This window comes from Macaca nemestrina, chromosome 15 (genome assembly GCF_043159975.1).
Source record: "Macaca nemestrina isolate mMacNem1 chromosome 15, mMacNem.hap1, whole genome shotgun sequence".
Taxonomy (NCBI): Eukaryota; Metazoa; Chordata; class Mammalia; order Primates; family Cercopithecidae; genus Macaca; species Macaca nemestrina.
Genome location: NC_092139.1, coordinates 69,278,614 through 69,302,051, shown reverse-complemented (window position 1 = coordinate 69,302,051; position 23,438 = coordinate 69,278,614). Strand labels below are relative to the sequence as shown.

Here is a 23,438-nt window from a genome sequence, read left to right as displayed (position 1 = left end):
TCAAAGAGCAACCAACCACCTCTGCAAGAGTGTGCCAGAAGCAGGTGGACCAGCCACCAACCTCAGTCGCTGCCAGACATGGTAAATCCTTTCTTCTATCCTAAACATAGGGCCACAGTGCCAACTGCTTTTCCTCAGCGCTCTGCTCCATCAGCCATCAGGCGGCAGTCACTGAGGCTGTCGGAACCTGGCCATCCCTGCTTTCTTGAGAGGGTGAAGTTGGTGGCTGAACCACCTGCTCCAGGCGCACCCTTGCAGAAGTGACTGGTTGCTCTTTGAGACAGCCTGGACTTGCCTGGCATGCACAGGCCCCAGAAACTGACACTGCTCTGTGTAAGCTTGTCCTGCCTGGGGCCAAATTCTAAGTCTGGCCAGGGCCACAGAAGGCATAGGCCCCTGGGTGGAAATCCTGGCTGCTTTCTACACTTGAATATAAAGTCCTCCTCAAGACGGCCTGTGGTCTACCTCTTCACAATGAAGAAGCCCGCAGTGCCATCTGAGCCCTGAGGAATTGACTGGAGCCCTAAAGGCAGCACACACCCTGCTCCTGAGCCTGCTGCTCATTTCCTCTATAGGACTCCAGTTGTAAGACAGTTGTTGCACTGAGGCTTGTGCATGCCAGGCAAGGCCAAGCTGGCTTGCAACCAGCCAACTCTGCAAGGGTGTGCCAGGAGCCGGTGGACCAGCCACCAACCTCACTCACTGATGGTCAGTGTACCTCATTTCTTCTACCCTAGAGGTAAGGCCTCAGTGCCACCGACTTTGCAAGCCTCTGCTCTGTCAGCCATCAGGTGGCAGCCAGTCTGGCTGTTGGGACCTGGCTATCCCTACTTCCTTGAGTGGGTGAGGTTGGTGGCTGGTGCAACTGCTCCAGACGCAACCTTGCAGAGGCGGCTGGTTGGTCTTTGAGCCAGGATGGCCTTGCCTTGCATGCACGTGTCCCAGCTGCTCCAAGTGATCTTGTCCTTACTAGGGCCAAATTCTAACTCTGACCATGGCCACAGAAGGCTGAGTCCCTTGGGTTTAAATCCTGGCTGCTTTCTGCACTTGAACGTAAAGTCTTCCTCAAGATGGCCTGTGGTCTCCTTATTTGCAACAAGAAGCCCGCAGTGCCATCTGAGCCCTGAGCAATTAACTGGAGCCCTAAAGGGAGTGCACACCCTGCTCCTGAGCCTGCTACTCCTTTCCTGTATGTGACTCCATTTGTAAGACAATTGTTGCACTGAGGCTTGCGTATGCCAGGCAAGGCCAAGCTGGCTCAAAGAGCAACCAGCCACCTCTACAAGGGTGTGCCAGGAGCCGGTGGAGCAGCCACCAACCTCACTCGCTGCCCCTCATGGTACATCAGTTCTACCCTAGAGGTAGAGCCCCAGTGCCATCTGCTTTTCCTCAGGCCTCTGCTCCTTCAGCCATCAGGTGACAGTCACTCAGTCTGTTGAATCTGGCCATCCCTGCTTCCTTGAGTGTGTGAGGTTGGTGGCTGCTACCCCTGCTCTGGGCGCACCCTTGCACAGGTGGCTGGTTGCTCTTTGAGCCAGCTTGGCCTTGCCTGGTATGCACAGAACGCAGGTACCAAAGTGCTGCTCTCAGTGAGCTTGTCCTGCCTGAGGCCAAATCCTAAGTCTGGCCAGGGACAAAGAAGGCCTAGGCCCCTGGGTGGAAATCCTTTCTGCTTTCTGCACTTGAACATAAAGTCCTCCTCAGGATGGCCCCTGGTCTGCCTCTTGGCAATGAAGAAGCCCGCAGTGCCATCTGAGCACTGAGGAATTGACTGGAGCCTAAAGGCAGCCCATGCACGGCTCCTGAGCCTGCTGCTCTTTTCCTCAATATGGCTCCATGTGTAAGACAATTGTTGCACTGAGGCTTGTTCATGCCAGGCAAGGCCAAGCTGCCTCAAAGAGCAACCAGCCACCTCTTCAAGTGTGTGCCAGGAGCCAGTGGACCAGCCACCAACCTCACTTACTGCCGCTCATGGTACATCAGTTCTACCCTAGAGGTAGGGCCCCAGTGCCATCTGCTTTTCCTCAGGCCTCTGCTCCACCAGACATCAGGTGGCAGTCACTCAGTCTGTTGGAATCTGGCCATTCCTGCTTCCTTGAGTGGGTGAGGTTGGTGGCTGCTCCACCTGCTCTGGGCGCACCCTTGCAGAGGTGGCTGGTTGCTCTTTGAGGCAGCTTGGCCTTGCCTGGCATGCAGAGACACCAGGTATGGACATTCTGCTCTCAGTGAACTTGTCCTGACTGGGTCCAAATTTTACGCCTGGCCAGGGCCACAGAAACCCTAGGAACCTGGGTGGAAATCCTGGCTGCTTTCTGCACTTGAACATAAAGTCCTCCTCAAGACGGCCTGTGATCTGCCTCTTGGCAATGAAGAAGCCCGCAGTGCCATCTGAGCCCTGAGGAATTGACTGGAGCCCTAAAGGCAGCGCACACCCTGCTCCTGAGCCTCCTGCTCCTTTTCTCTGTGTGGCTCCATTTGTAAGACAATTGTTGCACTGAGGCTTGTGCATGCCAGGCAAGGCCAAGCTGGCTCAAAGAGCAACCAGCCAACTCTGCAAGGGTGTGACAGGAGCCGGTGGATCAGCCACCAACCTCACTCGCTGCCGGTCAAGGTACTTAATTTCTTCTACCCTAGTGGCAAGGTCTCAGTGTCATCTGCTTTTCCTCGGGCCTCTGCTCCATCAGCCATCAGGTGGCAGCCACTCATTCTGTTGGAATCTGGCCATCCCTGCTTCCTTGAGTGGGTGAGGTTGGTGGCTGCTCCACCTGCTCCAGGGGCACCCTTGCAGAGGTGGTTGGTTGCTCTTTGAGCCAGCTTGGCCTTGCCTGGCATGCATAGAATGCAGGTACCATAGTGCTGCTCTAAATGAGCTTGTCCTTCCTGAGGCCAAATTCTAAGTCTGGCCAGGGACACAGAAGGCCTAGGCACCTGGGTGGAAATCCTGGCTACTTTCTACACTTGAATATAAAGTCCTCCTCAAGACAGCCTGTGGTCTATCTCTTCACAATGAAGAAGCCCGCAGTGCCATCTGAGCCCCAAGGAATTGACTGGAGCTCTAAAGGAAGCACACACCCTGCTCCTGAGCCTGCTGCTCATTTCCTCTATATGACTCCATTTGTAAGACAGTTGTTGCACTGAGGCTTGTGCATGCAGGGCAAGGCCAAGCTGGCTTTCAACCAGCCAACTCTGCAAGGGTGTGCCAGGAGCCAGTGGACCAGCCTCCAACCTCACTCACTGTCGCTCGTGTACCTCATTTCTTCTACACTAGAGGTAAGACCTCAGTGCCGTCTGCTTTTCCACAGGCCTCTGCTCCATCAGCCATCAGGTGGCAGCCAGTCCGGCTTTTCGGACCTGGCCATCCCTACTTCCCTGAGTGGGTGAGGTTGGACGCTGGTGCAACTTTTCTAGGCGCACCATTGCAGAGGTGGCTGGTTGCTCTTAGAGCCAGGATGGCCTTGCCTTTCATGAACATGCCCCAGCTGCTCCGAGTGATCTTGTCCTGCCTGGGGCCAAATTTTAAATCTGCCCAGGACCACAGAAGGCAGGGTCCTCAGGCCTCTGCTCCATCAGCACCTGCTCTGGGCGCACCCTGGCAGAGGTGGGTGGATGCTCTTTGAGCCAGCTTGGCCTTGCCTGACATGCACAGACCGTAGGTACCAACATGCTGCTCTGAGTCAGCTTGTCCTGCCTGTGGCCATATTCACAGTCTGGTCAGGGCCACAGAATTCCTAGTCCCCTGGATTGCTATCCTGGCTGCTTTCTGCACTTGAACATAAAGTCCTCCTCAAAATGGCCTGTGGACTGCCTCTTGGCAACAAAGAAGCCCACAGTGCCATCTGAGCCCTGAGGAATTGACTGGAGTCTTAAAGGCAGCACACAGCCCGCTCTACAGCTTGCTGCTCATTTCCTCTAAATGGCTCCATTTGTAAGACAGTTGTTGCACTGAGGCTTGTGCATGCCTGGCAAGCACAAGCTGGCTCAAAAGCAACCAGCCAACTCTACAAGGCTGTGCCAGGAGCCTCAGGCCTCTGCTCCATCAGCCATCAGGTGGCAGCCACTCAGTCTGTTGAAATCTGGCCTTCCCTGCTTTCTTGAGTGGGTGCGGTTGGTGGCTGCTCCACCTGCTCCGGGCGCTCCCTTGCAGAGGTGGCTGGTTGCTCTTTGAGCCAGCTTGGACTTCCCTGGCAGGCACAGGCCCAAGAATCCAACACTGATCCATGTGAGCTTGTCCTGCGTGGGGCCAAATTCTAAGTCTGGCCATCCCTGCTTCCTTCAGTGGGTGAGGTTGAAGGCTGGTCCAACTGCTACAGGAGCTCCATTGCAGAGGTGGCAGGTTGCCCTTTGAGCCAGCTTGGCCTTGCCTGGCATGCACAGATTCCAGGTACCAATGTGTTGCTCCAAGTGAGCTTGACCTGCCTTGGGCCAAATTCTAAGTCTGCCCAGGGCCACAGAAGGCCGAGTCTCTTGGGTTAAATCCTGGCTGCTTTCTGCACTTGAACATAAAGTCCTCATCAAGACGGCCTGTGGTCTGCCTCTTGGCAACAAAGAAGTGCCATCTGAGCCCTGAGGAATTGACTGGAACCCTAAAGGCAGAGCAAACCCTGCTCCTGAGCCTTCTGCTCATTTCCTCTATGTGGCTCCATGTGTAAGACAGTTGTTGCACTGAGGCTTGTGCATGCCAGGCAAGGCCAAGCTGGCTCAAAGGGCAACCACCCACCTCTGCAAGTGTGTGCCAGGAGCCGGTGGACCAGCCACCAATCTCACTCGCTGCCGGTCAAGGTACATCATATCTTCTACACTAGAGATAAGGCCTCAGTGCCATCCGCTTTTCCTCAGGCCTATGCTACATCAGCCATCAGGAGGCAGCCATTCAGGCTGCAGGAACCTGGCCATCCCTGCTTCCTTCAGTGGATGACGTTGTCAGCTAGTCCAACTGCTACAGGCGCACCATTGCAGAGGTGGTTGTTTGCCCTTTGAGCCAGCTTGGACTTGCCTGGCATGCACAGACCCCAGCTACTGACAATCTGCTCTGAGTGAGCTAGTCCTGCATGGGGCCAAATTGTAAGTCTGGCCAGGGCCACAGAAAGCCGAGTCCCCTGGGTGGAAATCCTGGCAGCTTTCTTCACTTCAACATAAAGTCCTCCTCAAGAGGGCCTGCGGTCTCCCTATTTGCAATCAAGAAGCCTGCAGTGCCATCTGAGCCCTGAGGAATTGACTGGAGCCCTAATGGCAGCCCACATCCTGCTCCTGAGCTTGCTACTCATTTGCTCTATATGGCTCCATTTGTAAGCCAATTGTTGCACTGACGTTTGTGCATACCAGGCAAGGCCAAGCTGGCTCAAAGAGTAACCAGCCACTTCTGCAAGGATGTGCCAGGAGCCGGTGGACGAGCAACCAACCTCATTCACTGCCGCTCATGATACATCAGTTTACCCTAGATGTAGGGCCCCAGTGCCATCTGCTTTTCCTCAGGCCTCTGCTCCATCAGCCATCAGGTGGCAGCCACACAGTCTGTTGGAATCTGGCCATCCCTGCTTCCTTGAGTGAGTGAGGTTGGTGGCTGCTCCACCTGCTCCAGGGGCACCCTTGCAGAGGTGGCTGGTTGCTCTTTGAGCGAACGTGGCCTTGCCTGGCATGCACAGACCTCAGGAACCAAAGTGCTGCTCTGAGTGAGTTTGTCCTGCCAGAGGCCAAATTCTAAGTCTGGCCAGGGCCACAGAAGGCCTAGGCCCCTGGGCGGAAATCTTGGCTGCTTTCTGCACTTGAACATAAAGTCCTCCTCAAGACGGCCTCTGGTCTGCCTCTTGGCAATGAAGAAGCCCGCAGTGCCATCTGAGCCCTGAGGAATTGACTGGAGCCTAAAGGCAGCCCACACGCGGCTCCTGAGCCTGTTGCTCTTTTCCTCAATATGACGCCATTTGTAAGACAATTGTTGCACTGAGGCTTGTGCATGCCAGGCAAGGCCAAGCTGGCTCAAAGAGCAACCAGCCACCTCTGCAAGAGTGCCTCTGGAGCAGTTGGAGCAGCCACCAACTTCACTCACTATTGCTCATGGTACATCAGTTCTACCCTAGAGGTAGGGCCCCAGTGCCATCTACTTTTGCTCATGCCTCTGCTCCATCAACCATCAGGTGGCAGCTACTCAGTATGTTGGAATCTGGCCATCCGTGCTTCCTTGAGCGGTGAGATTGGTGGCTGCTCCACCTGCTCTGCACGCACCCTTGCAGAGGTGGCTGGCTGCTTTTGAGCCAGCTTGGGCTTGCCTGGCATGCACAGGCCCCAGAAACAGACACTGCTGCCTGTGAGCTTGTCCTGCGTGGGGCCAATTTCTAAGTCTGGCCATCCCTTCTTCCTTAAATGGGTGACGTTGAAGGCTGGTCCAACTGCTACAGGCGCACCATTTCAGAGGTGGCTGGTTGCCCTTGAGCCAGCTTGGCCTTGCCTGGCATGCACAGACTCCAGGTATTGACATGCTGCTCCAAATGAGCTTGTAGTGCCTTGGGCCAAATTCTAAGTCTGGCCAGGGCCACAGAAGGCCGAGTCTCTTGGGTTTAAATCCTGGCTGCTTTCTGCACTTGAACATAAATTCCTCCTCAAGATGTCCTGTGGTCTCCCTCTTTGCAACCAAGAATCCCGCAGTGCCATCTGAGCCCTGAGGAATGGACTGGAGCCCTCAAGGCAGTGCACATCCCGCTCCTGAGCCTGCTGCTCATTTCCTCTATATGGCTCCATTTGTAAGACAATAATTATACTGAGGCTTGTTCATGGCAGGCAAGGCCAAGCTGGCTCTAAGAGCAACCAACCACCTCTGCAAGGGTGTGCCAGGAGCCAGTGGACCAGCCACCAACCTCACTCGATGCTGCTCAGGGTACACCATTTTTTCTACCCTAGAGGTAGGGCCCCACTGCCATCTGCTTTTCCTCAGGACTCTGCTCCATCAGCCACCGGGCAGCAGCCACTCAGGCTGTTAGAATCTGGCCATCTCTGCTTCCTTAAATGGGTGACGTTGAAGGCTGGTCCAACTGCTACAGGTGCGCCCTTGCAGAGGTGGCTGGCTGCTCTTTGAGTCAGCTTGGCCTTGCCTGGCATGCACAGACCCCAGCTACCGACATTCTACTCTGACTGAGCTTGTCCTGCCTTGGGCCAAATTCTAAGTCTGCCTAGGGCCACAGAAGACCGAGTCCCTTGGGTTCAAATCCTGGCTGCTTTCTGCACTTGAACATAAAGTGTTCCTCAAGATGGCCTGTGGTCTCCCTATTTGCAACCAAGAAGCCCGCAGTGACATCTGTGCCATGAGGAATTGACTGGAACCCTAAAGGCAGCGCACACCCTGCTCCTGAGCCTGCTGCTCATTTCCTCTATAAGGCTACATTTGTAAGACAATTGTTGCACTGAGGCTTGTGCATGCCAGGCAAGGCCAAGTTGGCTCAAAGGGCAACCACCCACCTCTGCAAGGGTACGTCAGGAGCCGGTGGACCAGCCACCAATCTCACTCGCTGCCGGTTAGGGTACATCACTTCTTCTACCTAAGAAGTAAGGCCTCAGTGCCATCTGCTTTTCCTCGGGCCTCTGCTCCATCAGCCATCAGGCGGCAGCCACTCAGGCTGTTGGAATCTGGCCTTCCCTGCTTCCTTCAGTAGGTGAGGTTGGTGGCTGGTCCACTGGTTCCAGGTACACCCTTGCAGAGGTGGTTGGTTACCCTTTGAGCCAGCTTGGACTTGCCTGGCATGCACAGACCCCAGCTACTGACATTCTGCTCTGAGTGAGCTAGTCCTGCATGGGGCCAAATTGTAAGTCTGGCCAGGGCCACAGAAAGCCGCGTCCCCTGGGTGGAAATCCTGGCAGCTTTCTTCACTTCAACATAAAGTCCTCCTCAAGAGGGCCTGCGGTCTCCCTGTTTGCAATCAAGAAGCCTGCAGTGCCATCTGAGCCCTGAGGAATTGACTGGAGCTCTAAAGGCAGCCCACACCTTACTACTCATTTGCTCTATATGGCTCCATTTGTAAGCCAATTGTTGCACTGACGTTTGTGCATACCAGGCAAGGCCAAGCTGGCTCAAAGAGTAACCAGCCACCTCTGCAAGGCTGTGCCAGGAGCCAGTGGACAAGCAACCAACCTCATTCACTGCCACTCATGATACATCAGTTCTACCCTAGATGTAGGGCCCCAGTGCCATCTGCTTTTCCTCAGGCCTCTGCTCCATCAGCCATCAGGTGGCAGCCACACAGTCTGTTGGAATCTGGCCATCCCTGCTTCCTTGAGTGTGAGGTTGGTGGCTGCTCCACCTGCTCCAGGGGCACCCTTGCAGAGGTGGCTGGTTGCTCTTTGAGCCAACGTGGCCTTGCCTGGCATGCACAGACCTCAGGTACCAAAGTGCTGCTCTGAGTGAGTTTGTCCTGCCTGAGGCCAAATTCTAAGCCTGGTCAGGGCCACAGAAGGCCTAGGCCCCTGGGCGGAAATCTTGGCTGCTTTCTGCACTTGAACATAAAGTCCTCCTCAAGATGGCCTCTGGTCTGCCTCTTGGCAATGAAGAAGCCCGCAGTGCCATCTGAGCCCTGAGGAATTGACTGGAGCCTAAAGGCAGCCCACACGCGGCTCCTGAGCCTGCTGCTCTTTTCCTCAATATGGCACTGAGGCTTGTGCATGCCAGGCAAGGCCAAGCTGGCTCAAAGAGCAACCAGCCACCTCTGCAAGAGTGCCTCTGGAGCCATTAGAGCAGCCACCAACTTCACTCACTATCGCTCATGGTACATCAGTTCTACCCTAGAGGTAGGGCCCCAGTGCCATCTACTTTTGCTCATGCCTCTGCTCCATCAGCCATCAGGTGGCAGCTACTCAGTATGTTGGAATCTGGCCATCCGTGCTTCCTTGAGTGGGTTAGATTGGTGGCTGCTCCACCTGCTTCCGGGGCACTCTTGCAGAGGTGACTGGCTGCTCTTTGAGCCAGCTTGGCCTTGCCTGGCATGCACAAGCCCCAGAAACAGACACTGCTGCATGTGAGCTTGTCCTGCGTGGGGCCAATTTCTAAGTCTGGCCATCCCTGCTTCCTTAAATGGGTGACGTTGAAGGCTGGTCCAACTGCTACAGGCGCACCCTTGCACAGGTGGCTGGTTGCTCTTTGACTCAGCTTGGCCTCGCTTGGCATGCACAGTCCCAAGCAACGGACATTCTGCTCTGCGTGAGCTTGTCCTGCCTTGGGCCAAATTCTAAGTCTGGCTAGGGCCACAGAAGACCGAGTCCCTTGGGTTCAAATTCTGGCTGCTTTCTGCACTTGAACATAAAGTGTTCCTCAAGATGGCCTGTGGTCTCTCTATTTGCAACCAAGAAGCCCGCAGTGACATCTGTGCCATGAGGAATTGACTAGAACACTGAAGGCAGTGCACAGCCTGTTTCTGAGCCTGCTACTCATTTCCTCTGTACGGCTCCATGTGTAAGACAATTGTTGCACTGAGGCTTGTGCATGCCAGGCAAGGCCAAACTGGCTCAAAGAGCAATCAGCCACCTCTGCAAGGGTGTGCCAGGAGCTGGTGGACCAGCCACCAACCTTACTCGATGCTGCTCATGGTACATCAGTTCTACCCTAGAGGTAGGACCCCAGTGCCATCTGCTTTTCCTCATGCCTCTGTTCCACCAGACATCAGGTGGCAGTCACTCAGTCTGTTGGAAACTGGCCATCCCTGCTTCCTTGAGTGGGTGAGGTTGGTGGCTGCTACACCTGCTCTGGGCGCACCCTTGCAGAGGTGGCTGGTTGCTCTATGAGCCAGCCTGGCCTTGTCTGGCATGCACAGACCACAGGTACCAAAGTACTGCTCCGAGTGAGCTTGTCCTGCTTAGGGCCAAATTCTAAGTCTGGCCAGGGTAACAGAAGGCCTAGGCCCCTGGGTGGAAATCCTGGCTGCTTTCTGAACTTGAGAAGAAAGTCCTCCTCAAGACAGCCTGTGGTCTCTCTCTTGGCAACAAAGAAGCCCGCAGTGCCATATGAGCCCTGATGAATTGACTGGATCCCTAAAGGCAGCACACACCCTGCTCCTGAGCCTGCTGCTCATTTCCTCTACGTGGCTCCATGTGTAAGGCAGTTGTTTCACTGAGGCTTGTGCATGCCAGGCAAGGCCAAGCTGGCTCAAAAAGCAACCAACCACCTCTGCAAGGTTGTGCCAGGAGCTGGTGGACCAGCCACCAACCTCACTCACTTCCGCTCATGGTACATCAGTTCTACCCTAGAGGTAGGGCCCCAGCGCCATCTGCTTCTACTCAGGCCTCAGCTCCATCAGCCATCAGGTGGCAGCCAGTCTGGCTGTTGAAACCTGGCCATCTCTGCTTCCTTGAGTGGGTGAGGTCAGTAGCTGTTCCAGCTGTTCCAGGCAGACCTTTGCAGACGTGGCTGCTTGCTCCTTGAGCCAGTTTGGCCTTGCCTGGCATGCATAGACCCCAGCTACCACCATGCTACTCTGAGTGAACTTGTCCTGCCTCGGGTCAAATTCTAAATCTGGCCAGGGGCACAGAAGGCCGAGTCCACTCGGTGGAACTCCTGGCTGCTTTCTGCACTTGAACATAAAGTCCTCCTCAAGATGGCCTGTGGTCTCCCTCTTTGCAACGAAGAAGCCCACAGTGCCATCTGAGCCCTGAGGAATGGACTGGAATCCTGAAGGCAGCGCACACCCTGCTCCTGATCCTGCTGCTGCTTTTCTCTGTGTGGCTCCGTTTGAAGCACAGTTGTTGCACTGCGGCTTGTGCATGCCAGGCAAGGCCAAGCTGGCTCAAAGAGCAACCAGCCATGTCTGCAGGGATCTGCCCGGAGCAGGTGGACCACTCGTCAACCTGACCCACTCAGGGAAGCCGGGAATGCGTGTTTGTACCATGCATTTCACTGCAAGTACCTTTCTCTGCAGTTGGTGACCTAGGTTTTCTTCTATAGGTTTTTTATGGTTTTAGGTCTTGCATTTAACTCTTTAATCCATCTTAATACAATTTTTGTATTAAGTGTAAGGGAATAGCCCAGTTTCAGTTTTCTGCATACGGCTAGCCAATTTTCCCAACACCATTTATTGATAGGGAATCCTTTCCCCATTGCTTGTTTTTGTCAGGTTTGTCAAAGATCAGACAGTTTTAGTTGTGTGGTGTCATTTCTGAGGTCTCTGTTCTGTTCCATTGGTCCATATATCTGGTTTGGTATGAGTACCATGCTCTTTTGGTTACTGTAGCCTTGTAGAATAGTTTGAAGTCAGGTACTGTGATATCTCCAACTTTGTGCTTTTTGCTTAGGATTCTGTTGGCTGTGTGGGCCCTTTGCTGTTTTCCTATGAAATTTAAAGCAGTTTTTCTAATTCTTTGAAGCAAGTCAGTGGTAGGTTCATGGGGATAGCACTGAATCTATAAATTACTTTAGGTGGTATGGCACTCAGGCACAGAAATGTCCTTGAGTAGGGCAATACCATTCAGGACATAGGCATGGACAAAGTCTTCATCACTAGAACACCAAAAGCAATGGCAACCAAAGCCAAAATTGACAAATGGGATCTAATTAAACTACAGTGTCTGCAGAGCAAAAGAAACAATCATCAGAGTGACAGGCAACCCACAGAATGAGAGAAATTTATTGCAATCTCTCCATCTGACCAAGGGCTAATATACATAATCTACAAAGAACTTAAACAAATTTACAAGAGAAAAACAAAGAACCCCATCAAAAAGTGGGCAAAGATACGAACAGACACTTCCCAAAGAAGACATTTATGCAACCAACGAACATGTGAAGCAAAGCACATCACCACTGGTCATTAGAGAAATGGAAAGCAAAATCACAATGAGATACAATCTCATGCCAGTTAGAATGGCCATCATTAAAAAATCGGGAAACAATAGACGTTGGAGAGGATGTGGAGAAAGAGGAATGCTTTTACACTGTTGGTGGGAGTATAAATTAGTTCAACAATTGTGGAAGACAGTGTGATGATTCCTCAAGGATCTATAACTAGAAATAGCATTTGACCCAGCAATGCCATTACTGGGTATATACCTCCAAAATTATAAATCATTCTAATATAAAGACACATGCACATGTATGTTTATTGAGGCACTGTTGACAACAGCACAGACTGGAACCAACCCAAATGCCCATCAAGGATAGACTGGATAAAGAAAATGTGGCATATATGCACCATGGTGTACTATGCAGCCACAATAATGGATGAGTTCATATCCTTTGCAGGCACATGGATGAAGCTGGAAACCATCATTCTCAGCAAACTAACACAAAATCAGAAAACCAAACACCACGTGTTCTCACTCATAAGTGGAAGTTGAACAATGGGAACACATGGACACAGGAAGGGGAACACCACACACCAGGGCCTGTCAGGGTGGGGAGCTAGGAGAGGGATGGAATTAGCAGAAATCCATACTGTAGATCACGGACTGATGGATGCAGCAAGCCAGCATGGCATGTGTATACCCATAAAACAATCCTGCATGTTCTGCACATATACCACAGAACTTAAAGTATAATTTTAAAAAAAGGAAATTTGCTTTTAAGTAAACTTTTAATCATAGAACTTTAAAAGAAAAATCCTTTTGAATCTTTTACTACCACATCATAGCTTGGACAAACTTCTGATATTTTAAAGGTAACACAAACATCAAACAGAGAGAACTAGACTTAGGAACCAAACTCAGATTTCTGTAGTTAACAGGCAGAATCTTAACACTGGGTCACCAAGACTACTGCTTCAGCCTGGCCTTGGCTAGCACAAGATGGCCTTGTTATGTAGGTGAGCCCGCTTATGTACAAACAAACAAAAAAAAACACATAAAAAATATTTTCTGATAACTGGATTTTTTTCTTTCATTTTTGCAGCCACAGGGCTTTTAGCCAATTCAGATGCCTTGTTCCCCACAATTTGGAACATTTCCTTGGATTTGACCAAGTCAGGAAGAGATGGGAGAAAAGTGAAACAACAATAAAACCCCAAACACAAACACACACAAAGAATTGAGCAAAACAAACAAATGCACCATTTATATGATTACTGAGTGTTCTCATGGTAAAGAGAAATTAAAAGCAGTTGGTGGATAATCTTAAATTTTAGTCATTAGAAAAAATTTGAAGACAAAATTCTAATTCAGCTACTTACCTGGAAATAAGGCTCAGGCTGGTGATCGTTCTCTGCCATCTTAGAAGCTGGAAAAAACTGACACTCACCTTTCCTGTCAGAAGCAAGCCGAAACTCAGGAAAGGAGGTGCCTGCTCTCCATCGCCATGGAAGCAGTAAAACTTGCCTTCGTTGTTGGAGATGAGTAAAACTTCAGAAAAGGACTTGTACAGCAAAATCAACTTTAGATCTCAACCAAATTTTGGGAGATTAGGAACTCTCTGCAGGGGAGAAACTCCCCAACCTCAGCAAATTATCCTATTGGTTTGAGCAATAAAGATAGCCCAGGTTGGTATCAATCAATAATGAGATTTATCAAAGGTCAGGACCACCTTTGTAATCTCCTTCTTTTTTTTCTTTTCTTTGAGACGGAGTCTTGCTCAGTCACCCAGGCTGGAGTGCAGTGGCGCGATCCCAGCTCATTGCAAGCTCCGACTCCCAGGTTCATGCCATTCTCCTGCCTCAGCCTCCCAAGTAGCTGGGACTACAGGCACCTGCCACCGTGCCCGGCTAACTTTTTGTATTTTTAGTAGAGACGGGGTTTCACCGTCTTAGCCAGGATGGTCTCGATCTCCTGACCTCGAGATCTGCCCACCTCGGCCTCCCAAAGTGCTGGAATTACAGGCGTGAGCCACCACGCCCGGCCCTCTGTCTTTTTTTATCTTTATTGCTATAGTTCGTTTGGTCAGGAACTAGGAGTGCAACACTTGCTTTTTTTCTGTTTTCCATTTGCTTGAAATATTTTTCTCCATTCTTTTATTTTGAGCTTATGTATGGCACTGCATGCAAGATGGGTTTCTTGAAGACAGCATACTCAAATGGGTCTTGGTTCTTTATCCAGCTTGCCCCCATGTCTTTCAATTGGAGCGTTTAGCCCATTTGCATTTAAGGTTAGTCATGGTATGTGTGGATTTGATCCTGTCGTCATGCTGTCAGCTGGTTATTTTGCAGACTTGTGTATGTGGTTGGTTTTTGGCATCACTGGACTGTGTACTTCAGTGCGTTTTTGTACTGGCTGGTGGTGGTCTTTTCTTTCCATATTTAGTGCTTCCTTCAGGAGCTCTTGTAAGATAGATCTGGTGATAATGAATTCCCTCAGCATTTGTTTGTCTGAAAAGGATCTCAATTCTCCTTAACTTATGATGCTTCATTTTGCTGGACATGAAATTCTGGGTTGAAATTTCTTTTCTTTAAGAAGTTGAATATCTTTTCTGGTTTGTCGGGTTTCAGCTGAGAGGTCTGCTAAGTCTGATGGAATTCCCTTTGTAGGTGACCTTGCCTTTCTCCCCAGCTGCCTTTAACATATTTTTTTTCATTTTGACCTTGGAAAATCTGATGACTGTGTGTCTTGGGGATGATCTTCTCGTGGCATATCTTACTGAGGTTCTCTGGATTTCCTGAATTTGATTGTTGGCCGTCTGGTTAGGTTGGGGATATTCTCATGAATGATATTCTGAAGTACGTTTTCCAAGTTGGTTCCATTTTCCTCATCCCTTTCAGGTACATTAATTCGTCACAGATTTGGTCATCTATATCATCCCATATTTCTCGGATGTTTTGTTCATTGCTTTTCATTCTTTTTTTTCCCCATTTTTGCCTGCCTGTTTTATTTCAGAAAGCCAGTTTTCAAGATCTGGGATTCTTTCCTCTGCTTCGTCTGTTCTGCTGGGTGGTTTTGCACATGAGATGGAGCTGGTCAGACCTCTGCTGTCCTTAGTCTGTTTGCCTCTCCCAGGACTCCAGCTTGGGCACACCTGCTTACAGGGCACTCTCGGGTGCCCACACACACTACAATGATTTTCATAATGCCATCACACACAATCACCATGTGACTGCATTATGAAAATTCTTGTAGTGTGGTTTACAGCTCTATCAGGTCAGTTATGTTTTTCTCTGTACTGCCTATTTTGTCTGTCATCTCCTGCAGTGTTGTACAATGATTTTTAGCTTCCTTGTATTGGATGACAAGGTACTTCTTTCACTCAGTGAACTTTATTCCTACCCATATCCTGAACTCTGCTTGTTATCATTTCAGACATCTCAGCCTCAGCCCAGTTCTGAACACTTGCTGGAGAGCTGATGCAGTCATTTGGAGGAAAGGAGGCATGCTGACTTTCTGAGTTCTCAGTGTTCTTGCACAGATCCTTTCTCATCTTTATGGGCTTATCCTCCTTCAGTCGTTGAGGTTGCTGACCTTTGGACAGGGTATTTTTCTTTTATTATATCTGATGACCTTGAGGATTTGATTGTGGTGTAAGGCAGACTCAGCCAACTGGTTTTGTTTTTGGAGGATTTTAGGGGCCAACACGCAGCTCTCAATTCCTGAACTGTGTTCTTTAACTCTGGGGAACGTGTATTCGGCCCCATCTTTGTTCTCTGGCTCCTCGAGGTTTGGAGTCCACTGCACTGAGGGGATCCAAGTGTGGCAGCTGCGGCGCAATGCTAGCAGATGCAGGAGTCCCTGCCTTCCTGCGAGCGTTGACTAGAGGTGGAGGAAAGACAGCTGAGGTGTGGGCCAGGGGGCCCCTGCTGACTCTGTGTGCTGTTACACTGGAGGCAGTGCTGGTTTGGGGTGGACTGCTGGCCAGTGCACCTCTGGGTGCCTTCTCTGAGCCCCCCACCCCAAAGCAGCAGTGGTCGCTCAGGATATAAGAAGGTCCCTTTTTCTCTGCACAGCATTACCTCAATGGTAAGATGTTGACAGGGGTGGGGTTTTTGGCTCTGTTCCAACCACAGCTTCATCTTCAGTGGCAGTTGGTGTGGGTTGGGGTGTGTGCTGCACTCCCATGTGCTAGTGCTATCAGGGCAAGTACAGAAAAACCCACCTGTGTAAACACACACAGCAAAGGGATGTGAGAAGTTTCCATATAAAGGGCTGCAGTATGGAGAGGTGATGTGCAGGCTGGTGCATGGCTGTAGGGGCCACCTTGCTGCAGCTCTCCACTAATCAGGCACGGTCAACTGGTATAGAAGCTATGGTGTGTGCACCCGAGAGTGTCCTGTAAGCAGGTGTGGCTTGGCTGGGGTCCTGGGAGAGGCAAGCTGACTAAGGGGTGCTGAGGTCAGACCAGCCTCACCTGATGTGCAAAACTGCCTAGCAGAGATCAGGTCTCAGAGAACTCTCTCAAAAGTGAACCCAGCACAGCACAACTGCTCTACACAAACATGGCCAGACTTCTTTTTTAAGCAACTCCCCTTTTTAAAGAAGGTAACTCTTAGACCTGATCTGTGCTGGGCAATATTGCACATGAGACAGGGCTGGTCTGACCGCAGCACTCCTTAAGTGCTGGGATAAAGTGTCTCATAAGAGCAAGCAGAGCTAGAGAGATAGCTGTCCCTGCCCTCTGGGCTGCATATCATCTGACTTGTTGCTCTACAACTTTCCTTGTCTCCTGGAGGCTCCACCTGAGAGAGATGTAAGTTAGCAGTTACTTAATGTAATCACCCCAGGATGGAGGGTCTGTGCTGTGAGCCCAAGCCAGGGTTCCCTGTCTGGTGATGAACAGTGCAGGGTGTGTGGTACCCGTGGGAGATGGACTGGTGTGTTCCTTGGGTCAACTGCAGCTTGTTGGAGGTGTCGATATGGCACTTAGGGTCTTTGCTCCCTTGATATTCTGAGGGAAGCAAGGGCAGTTCCACTGCAGAGGCAGCGGCAGAGAGGATTTCAGTTGCTCCTGGAAGCTCAGTCCAGGGAATTGCCAAGTTGCTACAGGCTTGATAGTTCCAGTGGGGGGGCTGGCTGGAGACCCTGCCAGGAGGGCCTACCCATTGAGGAGATATGGAAATGGGCATCCACATAACAGTCTGGCCACTTTTCTGTGGGGCTGCTGTGGTATGCTGGGGGTCCACTCCAGTCCCCAATGGCCTCCTATTTTCCAGTGCCTGAAGGTATCAGCAGTGAAGTCTGCAAAAAGGCAAAGATGATAGCCCGCCCCTTCCTCTGGGAGCTCTGCACCTCAGAGGTATGAACCTGTCACCAATCTGTACACACCTGTAGGATGTGGCTGGAGGCAAGTTGAGAAGTCTTGAACAGTCAGGAGGAACAGGAACAAGGACTTGCTTAAAAAAGAAGTCTGGTCACGTTTTTGTAGAGTGGCTATGCTCTGCTGGGGGTTCACTTCAGCCCCTGGTTGCCTCAGACACTCTGAAAGTTGAAGGCTGAAATGGCTAATTTGTCCAAACGTCAAAGATGACAGTCTGGTCCTTCCCCTGGAGCTCTGACTCAGGGAGGTCTGAAACCTCTGTCAGCCAGAGAACAGCAGTGAAGGTGGCTGGAGACCCTGGTTGAAAGCCTGCACCCAGTGATTACAAATGTGGTCGGGGACCGACTTTTAAACAAGAGTCTGGCCACATTTTTGGAGGGTGGCTGTGCTGCACTGAGACACCACTTCCACCCCTGGTCAGCTTGGGCTCTCCAAAGCCCATGGGCCAGAACGGCTAGGTACCCAAACAGCAAAGGTGGTGCCCCTCCCCTCTCTCTGGGAACTCTGTCCCAGGAAGGTTTCAAATCTCCATTGGCCAGGGAACACTGGTGGGGGTAGCTAGAGGCCTCAGGTGGGAGGTCCTGTCCAGTGATGAGGAACAGGATCAGGGCCTGCTTACAGAAGCAGTCTGGCCATGATTTGGTAAAGCAGCTGTGCCGTGCCACAGGATCTCTTCTGCCCTTGATGGGTTTGTAGTCTACAAAGCCCACACAGTAGAATGACTAAGTTGTCTGAACAGGAAAGATGGGGGCCTGCCCCATCTTGTCTCTCAGAATTTATCCTGTGTGATGCAGCTTAATGTTTAGGCTGTTAATTTTGCTGTCAACATTAGAGTTATTCAGAAAGAATCTCACTGTTATCTTTTAGGTTAGATATATGAGAATTCATTTTTTCCTGTAAATAAACCTGTTCATGTTTGTTCTCTGTAAAGAAGTCTGTTTCATCTATTTGACATTGATCACAGTCATGTAGGGCAGTAGTAAGTCTAAAACGACATGATAGGATTTCCATTTCCAGTGTTTCCTAGCTGTGTCTTACATTCTGCAGTTCAGAACTGAGCATTCTCAGCGGTCAAAATGCTAAGCTGTCCACTCTACTGAAATACTGATTTTTGCTAATGCTTCCTCATTCAATTTTACAGCCTTTAGAAGTTTATCATTGTTCTCAGTTGTCAAAATGCTAAGCTGTCCACTGTATTTAAATACTAATTTTTGTTAATGTTTCCTCACTCAATTTTACAGCCTTTAGAAGTTTATCATTCTTTGCTTTCACACTTTCAATTTCCTCCAAAAGTTTCTTTTCCCTTAGCTGGCTCTGCTGTTTTATTTTGTCTACTTCCAGTCTCAGCATGGCAATTTCTTCCTGCAACATGCGATTTTCATGCAAGAGATCTTTTTCTTTCTTATTGGTAAGAGAAACCTAAGTAAACAAAGGGAACTTCTAATTAGCACTCAAGAGAATGACATATCGTGATTTCTTCTGAAATTGAAGAATGACATTTATTTGTATAAGGAAAGAATTCCCATAGTGGATATTTAACGGGAAAAAAGTTGGACAAAACTTCAAATCTAAAAATGTGTAAATTCCAAAAAGTCGAAATACTTATTTAAAGACCATGAAAAATAAGTCACTGGAGGATTTTTAGAATTTCAGAATTGGAAAAGCCTTTCTCTGAATTATAAAAAAACCAGATGCATAAAATATAAGATTAATATGCTTGCATATATTTTTAAAATTGGGTTTATACTCTGATATCTAACCTATCAACCACACCATTGTAAGAACCTTAGCTATGCATATATTTGTACAGAAGCAATTTCTTAAAGTTCTTTAAGTTCCTTTTTCTGAAGAAAGTTTTATCAATATACTGCTTTTCTAATATTTTTACAGTCAGTTATAGGAATTGCATTTATTCATAACTGTTTAAGCATTGTACCCTTCCACAATGTACACATCGGCATCTAAGCATTGCACTTCTACAAACAACACTGAACTCATTTAAGATCATGATTCTTAAAAGGAGAGGTCAGAAAATAAATGCAGCCGGGAGCAATGGCTCACACCTGTAATCCCAGCACTTTGGGAGGCTGAGGTGGGCGGAGATCATGAGGTCAGGAGTTTGAGATCAGTCCGGCCAACATAGTGAAACCCTGTCTCTAGTAAAAATACAAAAAATTAGCTGGGTGTGGTGGTGTGCACCTGTAAACCCAGCTACTCAGGAGGCTGAGGCAGGAGAGTCGTGTGAACCTGGGAGGCAGAGGTTGCACTGAGCTGAGATCGTGCCATTGCACTCCAGCATGGGCGACTTCATAAAATCACGGTTACTTTTGTGGTGTAAATATATTAATACAAAAGAAGCCCTATATTTCAAAATACAAATGGTAAATAAGATACAACTTACAAAGCTTTTCTTAGAAATCGTGAGATTATTTGCCATTGCAATAACTTTTCTTTCCTCTTTATAATGTTTGAAATAGTAATAAGTGTGAAATAAGGGAAATATACTGAAATATTTCTCTGGGAACAAAATGCTTGTCAATAAATTATCACTAAATGTATATCATGGCATGCCATTGTATTCAAAACTCTTTGCATTGAAATGAGAAACTTCTTGGAGCAAACTGTTACTCTCCTCAAAAGCAAGGATAATGACATCCACAATGTGGCCTCTGACCCAGCTATATATTTCCTACTTTCCTATCAGTGAAAATAACAAACTGATTTCTCTATCAATATTTTAAAAAGATGAACTAATGTCCAAAAACTAGAAAATCTGTTGTTAGTAGCAAAACTTATTTTTGATATTGGAAAGATCATCAATTCTTATGAAACATATGAAATGCTTCTCCTTTGGATTGAGGCCATTGTGAAGATCACTACTCTACAGTTGCAGGCAAATGCAGTTGAATTAAGAACATGGTTTTATCCTGTATGTACATATATAGATATATGATAAAGGATCTATGGAGTGTGTGTATATATATGTTTTTAAAATCCTTTATACTTTCCAAAATACATAAAGTTGTCTTTTAAATAAATACACATATTAAAACATTTGAAAATGACTAAAGAAAATACCTCAGAATTCATTTTCTTTTCAGCCACTTCCATCTGCTCTTGTTTACCAGTCAGAATCTCTTCTTGTGATATTCCAGCATTCTGTTCTTCTGAAACTTGCCTCTGGGTATCATTTTGTTCATCACTAGAAGAAATTTTGATTTTCATGAAATACTGGAGGTGTCCCTAAAATGATCTACAGGGCAAGATGGTGCCCTCAGATGTCATTCACACAATGTATATTTGCACATTAATCCAAGACAAGGCAAAGGGGTCTCACATCTCTTAATCCAGCTCTCCCCAACCATGTTGGCACCAGGGACTGGTTTTGTGGAAGGTAATTTTTCTGTAGACCTGAGTTGGGGGATGGTTGCAGGATGATTCAAGCACATAACATTCATTGTGCACATTATTTCTATTATTACTTTTATATAATGAAATAATTACATAGCTCACCATAATGCAGAATCAGTGGGAGCCTCAGCTTGTCTTCCTGCAACTAGATGGTCCCATCTGGGGGTGACAGGAGATGGTGACAGATCATAAAGCATTAGATTCTCATAAGGAGTGAACAACCTAGATCCCCTGTGTAAGCAGCTTACAACAGGGTTTGAGTCACACTCCTATGACAATCTAATGCCATCACCGATCTGACAGGAAGAGGAGCTCAGGCAGTAATGTGAGTGACAGAGAGTGGCTTTAAACAGATGTAGCTTTGCTAGCTTACCTGCCACTAGCCTCCTGCTCTGTGGCACAGGTCGTAACAGTCCAGGGGACTGGTACTGGTCCATGGCCTGGGGATTGGGAAGCCCTGTGTTAACCCATACTTTTTATATTTATTTTTGGGAAACACTTTCCACTTATATTCTTGATTCCTCTGTATTTTATAGACAACTTAGAAATTCCTTTTGAAACAAGACAAGGTCTAATATTGTGTTTTTAACATACAACTTTGAATTAATTTTATCTGTGTATGCGACAGAGATGTGAAATAAAGTAATCCTTAATCACTTTTGATTTTACTTTTATTTCATGTATGTTAAGAATAAAACTGGGAAGTCCTAGGCAGAGCAATTGGGCAAGAGAAATAAAGGACATCCAAATTGAAAAAAAGAAAGTCAAATTATCTCTTCACCAATGATATGATCTTATCCCTAGAAAACCCTAAAGACTCCTACAAAACACTCTTAGACTTGATAAATGAATTCAGTAAAGTCTCAGAGGCTACAAAATGTACAAATACCAATGAGTAGTACCACTATACACCACCTATAACCAAGCTGCGAGTCACATCAAGAACCCAGTCCCTTTGACAGTGGCTGCAAAAGAGTAAAATACCTAGGAAAATACGTAACGAAGGAGGTGAGTCAACTATAAAAGGATAACTGGAAAACACCAATGAAGAAAATCAGAGATGACACAAATAAATGAACATACATCCTATGTTCCTGGACTGAAAGCATTGATATTGTGAAAATGATCATAGTGCCCAAGGAAGTCTACAGATCCAATACAATTTCTATCCAAGTACCAATGTCATTCTTCACAGAGTTATTTTAAAAAGCTGCCATTCATGTAGAACTACAACAGAACCTGAATAGCAGCACACACACCAAGCAAAAGGAACAAACATGTTGGCATCACATGACCTGAAAACTGTAATTATTTTTAATGAGGTAAAAATGTATAAGAATATCACTGTTATTGTACAGAGAAGACAGTGAACAAGAAAAGAAAAGGAATTTAAAAAGAGAATATCACTACCATATACATACATTAACTGACAAAGAGACTAAAATCTCCTACTGGAGATTATGTTAGGACTTGAGCAAAAGCTTCTAGAAATACCAACAGCAGAAACAAGACAATTAATTTTAAGGAATAAATTATGCAGAGAAATATCTATTTTAAAGTTGTAAACAGATCTTCCTGAGAGCTATTATTATCCAATTCATCGTGACCACAATTTTAAAATGAGGTCTAAAATTCTGGAATACAAAATAGTTTCATTTTGAACATAGTTAATTGAAGGCAACTTTTAAACCGAAAATGTTTGGTTAAAGTTGAGTCTAACTTAGGAAAGAAATGACCTGTACCAATGGTAACAAGAAGCCACCCAGAGCCAGTTTGAAATCTAGTCAACCAATCAATGACCACTGGTCTTGCTCACCAACCAATACAGATGTGAGCAGCTTGCTTCTGAAATACAGCCAAGCAGCAGCACCTGCTCCATCAGAATAGCCAGTGCTTGACCAGTATTCCTCTTACTATAGGAAGCAAAAAATTTCCAACTCTGTCTTTTTATTTCAAATACTAAAGGTTCATAATCCCCTGAAAAGAATTTGTAAGTCCATTAAATGTGCCACCCAAATTTTTTTTTTTTTTTTTTTTTAAAGCAGGTGGCCGGGTGCAGTGGCTCACGCCTGTAATCCTAGCACTTTGAAGGGCCGAAGTGGGTGGATCACCTGAGGTAAAGAGTTCGAGACCAGCCTGCCCAACAAGGTAAAACCCAGTCTCTACTAAAAATACAGAAATTAGCCGGGCATGGTGGCATGCCCCTGTAAATCTCAGTTCCTCAGGAGGCTAAGGCAGGAGAAATGCATGAACCCAGGAGGCGGAGGGTGCAGTGAAATGAGACCCCTCCACTGCACTCCAGCCTGGGCGATAGAGTGAGATTCCATCTCAAAAATCAAATCAAATCAAATACTAGTAAAGTTTGCAATTCCTCTGGCTCAGTTTACCGTAATTACAATTATGATTACTAGTAAAAGAATAAATAATGAATAACCACAATATTGGGCTTTTCTCCCTAAATAAAAAAAATTAATATAAAGAATGTAGCTTATTATAAGAAGCCAAAACAAATTTTAAAATGCGTATAATTACCAGACAAAACTATTAGAATGACTCATGTCAAAATTTTAAAGTGAGAATCAATCAAACAATATACCCAGGATAAACTCCATTCACTCATTTAATAAGGATTTATTAGGTAGCTACATCCAATATGCTAGGCCTTTTTCTAAGCAGTAAGGATAATGGTAGTGAAAAATAAAATCCCTATTCATGAGAGTGAGATAAACACACAATAACAACAGACAGAGAAGACAAAATATACAGTACGTTAGAGGAGAAAAACTAAAGCAGGAAAATGAAATGTTTACGTGTTTGATGGGGAGGGTGGTGGGAAAGTTGGGATGGTCAGAAAAGTCTCTGCTGAGAAAGGAGATTTTTTCTTTCTAATACAAAA

At 47.6% G+C, this 23,438-nt stretch overlaps 1 protein-coding gene across 1 annotated transcript in view; it reads right to left on the bottom strand.

The window, feature by feature from the left end:
• Window positions 1-17,450: 17,450 nt before the first annotated feature.
• Window positions 17,451-23,438, bottom strand: part of LOC139358635 (POTE ankyrin domain family member G-like) — a 31,229-nt gene continuing 25,241 nt past the window's right edge. The window contains exons 10-11 of the mRNA XM_071079851.1: window positions 20,210-20,333; window positions 17,451-18,550 (exon numbers count right to left, since the gene is read on the bottom strand). Coding sequence (XP_070935952.1) covers window positions 18,329-18,550; window positions 20,210-20,333 — 346 coding nt within the window. The 3' untranslated portion in view covers window positions 17,451-18,328. The remainder of the gene's footprint in view (window positions 18,551-20,209; window positions 20,334-23,438) is intronic.